The 9,484-nt window shown below is 34.4% G+C and overlaps 1 protein-coding gene across 1 annotated transcript; it reads right to left on the bottom strand.

Moving 5' to 3' along the window:
* Positions 1 to 519: 519 nt before the first annotated feature.
* LOC128551446 (beta-1,3-galactosyltransferase 1-like) lies at positions 520 to 4,429 on the bottom strand. Its single transcript, XM_053532304.1, has one exon. It carries the CDS (start codon positions 3,897 to 3,899, stop codon positions 2,832 to 2,834), a length of 1,068 nt encoding a protein of 355 aa, XP_053388279.1. The 5' UTR covers positions 3,900 to 4,429; the 3' UTR covers positions 520 to 2,831.
* Between the last annotated feature and the right edge of the window lie 5,055 nt (positions 4,430 to 9,484).

Genomic DNA, 9,484 nt, shown 5'->3' with positions numbered 1-9,484 from the left:
TAATAAAAATTTCCGTGATATATAAATTATATTAAAAAGGGGATAATTTAGCTGAAATATATGTTAAAGTTATGGAACTTTGCCTGGTACTACATCTTATGGCCACGAAGTTTCAATCCAATAATCTTAGTAGGTTCAGAGAAAAAGACTTGAATGAAACCTTAATGTTGATGCCGCCGTCGTAATCGCCCTTGCCACCGGAAAAGCTACGCCATAGTCCGCCGTCAGTTCCTTAAATCGCAGCAAAACAAAAACTTCAACACTCTAAATATGTTATTTGACTGTAGCATTAACATTAATTTAACTAGGAAAGTCACTTTTTATGGCAAATTAGTACATTTTGCTTGAAATGGCGGCCTTCTTGTAAACAAAAATTGTGTTTACTGGGGCGCAGTACATTGTAAATTTTACAAGCATTTAGGGATGGTGGAGGAAGACCCCAGGTGACACTCTGTAAATATTTCATCACGAGCGGACACCTGGGTAGAACCACCGAATTTCCGTAAACCAGCTGGATGGCTTACTAACATGAAGAATTCTTCGCCCCGAGAGAGATTTAAACCAACATTGATCAGGGGCAAATGATTTGATGTTATCGACAAGCAACTTTGTAGCCGTAACCAGAATCTCTATCTCATGGAGGCCTCTCTAGCGAATAGACTACCGTTTTGTTTATTATGCTTATTGTGTGTAACTTACGTGTTGGCGAAGTGTATACCCTAGGCAAACATGTGCCATAGAAACGAAGGTTTTCCCCTGAGGTTTTATCTCGCTACATAAGAATAAGAATGGTATTACTCTCATGAAGTGTACAACGGAAATCAGTATACATGACTAAATGGGAACTAAGTAATCATCTCACCAGTACATAAGGTACCCATGATCCATATATTAAAGTGTTTGTCAACTTTTAATGCAATTTCGCCAGAAGCCAGATAATACTTCATCCCCTGACTGCACACTTTATTTGTAAATTCAATGCTTCTGGTTATTTGTTTAACAGATAAGGAAACAGACACATTTTTATTAAGCAGATCATCACATAAATGCATTGTCATGTTCAGTTTCCTTTAGATATATACATCAGCGAAATAAGATCTACAAACTATAACAAAATATTCTTGTATTTCACCTATACTTGAAAACAATTAAGAAGTTAGCCTTTGACAGATGTTTTCTTGGACTGAGGGTATGTAAGCTCTCCAAGCTTTTTTTGTCCTAATTAAATTCCATCTGCGTACTCCTTTTCCATTTATTTTACATAACTGATAGAGACAATATACTATTATTTTAAATCAAACTAATGTCAAACACTTTATTTCTCATAGGTTAGTAAACTTTTGTAATAATTGAATGTGCTGATGTCAGATTCTTGATCCATAAATGAACTCAAAAGCATGTATTTTACAAATTGTATTAAACAAACACATTTATGTAGTACCATTGCCCTTATTATATTTCGTCTTAAAAATGCACAAACAGACTAGGCAAAAGGCTAGGTAAGTTTATATATCATGTTTATCCTGTCACTTGCAGTATTTTCGACCCGATATCAGGGTGCCGTATATCTTTCTTGATATACCGTCAGTTGATCATGTGACCAGTGATATACGGCCAGTTGATCATGTGACCTTATGATCGATATTGTTGTCATAAGAAATTTTGCAACGAAACCATCATCATTGTGTTGGAAAGGTCCGAACTAAGAAAATGAGTGGTCAAATAATGAGTTTTTATTCAAAAACGAAGAAGTTATTGCGATTTTGCCGGTAATCACGTCATTATATAAGTGACGTCATTACGAATATGACGCCATTAAAGCGGTTGTCGCACACTTATTTTTGTAAAATAAATTGCCAAATATCGGAAAATGAAGTAATGACAAGATAAATAGAATAATAGGTTACTGCCTAAGATGGAGAAAGTTTATCTGGCTCGGCTCGGCTCCGGCCTTCGGCTCACCCGATAACCTCCTCCACCTCGCCAGATAAACTTTCTCATCTACGGCACTAACCTATTATTCTCTATTTATTTCCATTTTTTTTGTTTCTATGTACGATATGCATATCATTATGCTAATTTTTCTAGTTCGATTGTGATGAAAGCATTAAGTTTATTGTACAACCTTTGACAGGTCCATAGTGACGCACTGTGGTTCACGTACCATTATCATCATAGAACGTCCGCGAGTTCTGACGTTGAAGTTGAAAAAAAACTGTAAAATAAACAAAATAAATATAATAAAATTGTCAAGAAACGGCACTTTGAGTCTTTCAGCCGTAATGGCACACCTATTTCTATAATGAAACTCGGGCAATTGTGACACTTTGTTTGCCATAATGGCAAGAAGGCACAACCAAGTCTTATCTTAGCCTTTTATTAAGTAATCTAAGTAGCTAATATAAGTGATTGTTTGAACGACTGCTCTACAAATATGCCTGTCAGTACGTTCGATTCAATGTGCATATATTTTGAATGACAGTTTGCAGTACAAACAACTAACAACTGTTTTATCATTATGATTTTCAATCGCTACAATTCAAAATGTAAATGTTTCAAAAAGCATTTAGCGGAACTAATATCCAAATAACAACTGCTCTACACTTATGCATTTCAGCAAGAAAAAATCAAATGTAAATGTTTTGAATGGCACTCTTTGGTGCAATCTACTAATCATAAGGGTGTAACCGTACGCATGTTTGGATATGTGATATATGTTTTATTTAAAAACAAATGTAAACACGGTAACAAGAATGTTAATCACACGTGCTTACATCAAAAGAATGAAAATAGTGCTCACATTTCCATTAATTGCCTTTCCAATTACCATTTCATTTTTGAACGCATTTTCTGTGCCATATTGACTTCAACATTACTGGTGTCAATCGATGGGCTGTTATCAACTTATCTCCTTTATAGAGGCATGGATCCATTTTAGGTCGACCTGCATTGAATCCAGGGACAGGCTGAATTTTGAAGCCAAGTTTTCTTACACACAGTGATACATAAACATCCTCTAGGTGAAAGAAAGGAACACTTGGGGATATTTTATAAACTTCACGCGCTACATGCATGCTGGTCACATAACCTGTCCCAGAACAAAACCCTGGATAAGATTTCTCAGGATAACTGACCACTGAAGCAAACCACTTTGATCTCTGGTCTCGTATAGGTCTTGCATTTATGTGACATGCCCCAATGATTGCTTTCTGTAACGTTTCACTCTGATTACTCTTGCAAATACTCAGAACATTTTGAATGTTGACAAACATGTCATCATCTGTTTTCATAACGTAATGCGCGTTCGAACACTTTGTTGATGCCCATTTAAATCCCATAATAGTTTTGTAAGTTAAATTCGAGTACATATCAATAAAATCTTCCTTGACAATGTCGTGGTAAACACTGTTTTCTTTCAGAACAGCTATCCTAATTTTATCATCATCAATTTCACCTAAAAGAAATGCATATCTGACATTGGATGTGTTGTTTTTTGTGTAAGACAACCAGGTGGAACGTAATGCCATTCTTTCATTTTTGTTTTTATGTGTGGTCATTATGAGTACAAGTAATTCCACAGATTGATTAGACGAATACAGTTTGCATATCCTGTCATTTTGTATCACATAATTAAAGTTGTGTTGAAAACACGAAATGCAGTCACTTTGTCGTCTGCTGCTTCTGATATTTGTATTATTGCTCAATTTACCTTCCTGTTGTACACCAACGTAGGGCTTTGTCAATAATTTAGTACGGCTATTATCTATTATTGACAATTGTAAAGTCGATGAAGAAATCATGACACCAACACAAAGTCCTACAAAAGAGATAACTGTGATTTTGAAAAAGTTTTGTCCATAAACTGAACACGTCTTCCTTTTCAAATTCGATGTAATCATTCTGAAACGCAACTCATTATAGATTTGCTCTCGTGTTATTCAATATCAATCGTGCAAATGTGTGATTTTTACTTGATACAAAACACTCTGATGAAACAGTTAACAATGATTTCTATTGAAAAATGTCTTCATAATTCGGAATATTCTGATATTTCAATATAAAATAGATTTATGTATTTAACTAATCCTTAATTTCTCATATGCGATACTTGAATGATGGATTTTTTCAAAGTATAACGTCATCTGCAATTCATTTTTGTGTTTCCACTTTGATCACTGTTGATGTTTCAAAGAGCTATCACGTTATGTCAACGTCAATGTTAATACTGATTTTATCAATTTTCGCGATTTTCGGATTTTAAGCGAACTTGACTTACTGCTTTGTGGTACATCCCCAATGTGTTTGATTTTTTTAAACTACAACCCTCCAAATAGTTTAATGCATCAGGGAAACATCTGAAGATGCATAATAATCGTCTGTTACTTGATAAAGCATTATTCCTTTTATTATGTTTTAACCCTCATCATAAAGAACGCAATCCTGAAAAAAATGAATGAAAATATATTTTTAAACATTATACGTATAATAGAAACTACAAACTATAGTCGTGTAACTTACCAAATAAGGTAATTTATTTTTGCCTAAGACGCATGATAAATTCGAACATTTGTGAAACCTGCTTATAAGAGTACCTTTAACCATTTTTCTGAGTTTGTAAAGAGCATAATTGGTACCAAACTGGACAAACAAGAAGCGACTGTTATCTAACCTGCCCTGTGGGGTCATGTAATGATTGAGGAAAGTTTGAAAGTAGTCTGTATAACGAGAAAACAAGACAGGACCTCCATGGCCAAATGAATAAGGTATCTGACTTTGAATCATTTGTCCCTTACCGATGTGGGTAGAAGCCTAAGTCAGAAAGATGAATTCCTCGTGTTATCTGTGTGGTCTGCTTTTCCAAGGACAAAATGTAATTTTGCAATTTAAGTACTTCATTTTCCTATTGTAATTCTTTTTGCTGATGTTGCATAAGTCTCAACACATCACCATGACTGTGACATGTCTTCATACATTATCTTAAAAGCTCGATTCGTAATAATGGTAAATATAAAATGCCAAAAAAATGAGTGTAAAATTTCGAAGCGGTATAACATACTGTGGAGGTATGTGTTAAGATATAAAGTGTCAGAACAGAACTTCTATGAGACCAATTCATTAATTATAACTACGGAGTGTCTCATTTCTCTCAGACAATATTCTCGTATGGCTGTCTGATATTAACTTACTGTATTTAAACCGACTGAATGTATAAAACAATTATATGTCTCTAACCAAACGTTTAAACCTAATGATTTTCTCAGACCGAATTATTTTGCTGTGACTATTCTTGACGCATAAGATAAATATTCCTCAGCGTTTTAGCGTTTGTTAGGGACATATTTTTATTTGAAATGTATGGAATAAATTGCATCCATGTTCTTTGATTTTATTTTTGTCTCGTTTAACTGTGAACACTTGATTTACCAAGAGCTGTCAGAAAAACAGCCCTTTCGACTAGTCAAAAATGTTTACATGTAATGAGGTAATGTAAAACATGAAAAGGGGGCGTAGAAGTGTTTGTGCGCTTGTGCATGAGTGTGCGAGTGTCTAGGTATAGGTGGGGGATATGTAGAAACTAAACATGTTTCTGGGATCGGGACGGGTGTATAGGTGTTGTGAGGGGAAAAGAGGATACTAATATAAGGAAGGAGAGTGTTTCCAATTATTCTTGTTTTAACTCGACCAGGTAAACAATTTCATACAGGGTAATAACACATGATCGGAAGATGAACCTAGCCGTCTTTATTCTGCAAATAAGCGAATATACTGATTTTTACTACCTTGCAATATGTCCAATGACCAGCATTTCATGTAGTGGCAGGCAGTAAGTAAACTTAGTGCCACTGGATTCTGTGTCAAAACTAAGACGACTTCTTCACATGAACATAAAGTGGAGAACTAGCTCATTTCGTCACTTTGTCCAAGGATCTAACTCACAGCCCTACGATCGGTAATATACTGCTCTCGCTATTCAGTCAAGAGGCGTCTACAAACTGATGTTCACATACTGTAAATGGCCATATTCTACAGTCCTGGCTCGCGAATTTTTCAAAGTCCGCGTTTCCCCGTGATTGGACCCTAACGCTGACACTTTTATGAGCCAATGGGATGCGCGTTTTTTCCTGCATTCCCGTACTATATTTTAAAGCTTTCACGCGACCAAAAGCAATAAATTGATTGCGTCGTATTGCGAAGATATATCGCAGCGGTGAAGAGTCGGTGTTTCTCGGTGATTGGCGGTGGACGTCATGTATACAGTGTAGCATGCATATAAACTCACAGGAATTTTAACATTAGTTATTTATAGGAAAAATGAGAAGTAAATCATTTATTTTATATATTTTCTGGGGATTAACGTCGCACCGACACATTTTTAGGTCATATGGCGACTTTCCAGCTTTGGTGGTGGAGGAAGACCCCAGGTGCCCTTCCGTGCATTATTTCATTACATGCGGGCACCTGGGTAGAACCACCGACCTTCCGTAAGCCTCACGTGAAGAATTCAACGCCCCGGGTGAGGCTCGAACCCACATCGATGAGGGGCAAGTGATTTGAAGACAGCGAACTTAACCACTCGATCACAGAGGACCCGTCACCATCTTTAATAGTAATAATATCAAACATGTTTTGCACAGATTATTTCAGCTATACATTTTTTTTTTGTTGCTGTTGTTTTTTTCTTTTTTCATAATATATATTTTATCTACTGATAACAACTATCTTTATTTTTTTTTAAAAATGCATGCTTTGTATTACCATTTATAATAATTATGTTAAGTTTGTTTCTCAAGGTGGCCGTATTATTAAGCAAAGTAAATATCTGCTTATAGTGAAAACAATATCTGCTTATAGTGAAAATAATTTTTTAGCAAACAAAAAAATTACGTCATTTAAGCTTCACAATTAAAAAAAAAATATCATCTAAATCTTAAGGTAGTACATAGATATTACGAGATAAAATAATCCAAGTGTGCTTATGTGTGTGCTTATATCCGTATTGTTGAATGACAATATATATACCTGGGACCACCTGGTTATTTTTTGTTTTTGCTATACGTTCCATTTCAAATTTATATATATACTCGATATATATCGAGTATATATATATATTTGAAATATATATATATATATATATATATATATATATATATATATATATATATACACTCGATATATATATATATATATATATATGTGTAGATATTTGATAAACAATACTTACTTGACAAAGTTAGTGTAACTCCTTTATGAATTGCAGTTAATCTCATTCTTTAAACGCCCAAATGCAAGAAATGTTCACATGATACAAATAGTCTTTCGTTTGAGGTTGAAATTGTTTCACACAGAAGCATTTTGAATAACCGCAAATCACTGTTAAGGAAACAGAATACTTTATCGGAAAAAGATGTTGGCCTAACTATAGAAAAGGAACCAGCGTGGGAGTCATCTGGTATTGTTGCGTAATGGTGGACCGGGTAATGAATATTTATTTGTTCACTAAGCATGGCAACAGAGGTCTAAATTATAGTTAGTTTCTGCTTTTTAGAGTATTATTGTGGATGTTTTTTTTGACATTTTGGTATGAAAAATGGGAGTGTAGGTTGTATTTGGTGAAGTGAAACTCAATTTTAGTATGAGTAGTACTTCCAGGTAAGCAAATATGACAAGAGAAAATCTCTCTTAGAAGATACATTACCCTTACATTTCTCTTTAAAGATATGTTTATTCCTTGAGATGTTTTTCGAAAGGCATGTTTCAAGCGTTCCACTGTAAATATAAGTCCAGAATGACTTACAAGAACGGTAGATAAGGTGAAATCAGTTGATCAAATGGTGAACATTTGATGATACATACAAAAAAAAAAAAAATCCGTTTATTATAAGTGGCATATTTCTGCTGAATGCATCTCACATTGTAAGAATTTCTTAAATTTTTTTTCTTGATCATGATTTCAGTCCCAAATCATTTAGATGTTACTACTGATTACGATTATTTTGTTTGGGCACAATATAGCAATACACGTGCTACTTTAACAAAGAAACAACACCAGCCTTTGAAAACATACTTAAATACAACTTGATTCAACACTGACGTAAACACAGAAATAGAAGGCGAAACACAAAATAAGTTTTATTCACTAGTCACAAAAGAAGTGAATAATAGCAAAAGAATGATAAAACCAATTAAAGAAGAAAAAAGTAGTAACAAAAATACTATTTTAAATCAGGTTGACACAATCTCAGACAACCAGTAGGACAGCACTCAAGAAGTCAGTATATTCAGTTTTTCTAACATACTGGAGAATGTACAGAATGTTTTATGTAAGGTTTTGCAGTATTTAGACGGCTAATTAAACAATATACTATTTAACGGTCATTCTCTGTAATGACTTATCAAGCTATATAGGGAGTTTGGCAGGCATAAAAATTGCATATTGCCATTATTTGATGCGTACTAAATCAATATTTTTCTTTTTTAAATGCGCGTTTCTGTTGCCATGGTAACCAACATGTACATTCTATGAAAGGATTCTAGCATATATTTTGCAAGAAATCCCATTTTTAACCCATGTTTATTTTCATGAACAAACAGGGAAAAATGAAAATGGGATTATTTTGTTAAAATACATCGATTTAAAAGAGAAATTGATCAGTCGATATTATAGATGAAACACTTGGGATTGTGAAATGTACGCATAGAATTGTTGGGTGGTCCTTGTAAAAGAAAAATATTGATATCGCTTAATTTATAACTAACTGCTGAAAATTCCTGCGGACACATTGGGAACTAATATTCTTTGTCTATGATAGGAACATACCCGTTGTTACAGGATACGAAAGATAAGTTCTGGGAATATATCTCCTAATGGTTGTTACCATGGAAACAAAATGTGCATATTTTTAATGTTCAAAAATAAAACAATGTTTATCCAGATCATAACTTTGACATGCATTGAGCAATCTTCTTTATGTTTTGCATGAACGTTAATCTTAGTGAGACAAAGTGTCAGGCGCAAACCCGAGGTTCTTATCTTAAAGGTCAATGTCACAGTTGGAGGTCACATGTCATATCAGATCTTGTTTGACCCATGACTTTGACATGCGTCGAGATATCTTGTTTAAATTTGGCATGGATATGTTACTCAATCTGACGAGTGTCAAGTGTAAATTCCAGGTTCATGTCTTAAATGGGATAGTCACAGTTTAAGTAACTCAAAAGGAGAATACACAAAACTCTTGTGGAACATCACGGTAAGCGAATAACAAAAAAATAAAATATACCTATCCCAGACACTAGGTCTCTGACTACACATACGCCTCAACATTTGCTTCAAACTACCGTTAAATTTCTCTATTAAACCGTTAAACATAGGGTGATACGGTGTTGTAGTCAACTGTCATAATTACAATAATCTGCTAACTTCTGCAATAAGGTCTGACGTAAACTGTGATCTTAAGTTGGTAAGCATTCCCTCTGGACCTCC

The sequence above is a fragment of the Mercenaria mercenaria genome, unplaced genomic scaffold (genome assembly GCF_021730395.1).
Source record: "Mercenaria mercenaria strain notata unplaced genomic scaffold, MADL_Memer_1 contig_1093, whole genome shotgun sequence".
NCBI classification, from domain to species: Eukaryota; Metazoa; Mollusca; class Bivalvia; order Venerida; family Veneridae; genus Mercenaria; species Mercenaria mercenaria.
This window is presented reverse-complemented; position numbering and strand designations above follow the sequence as displayed.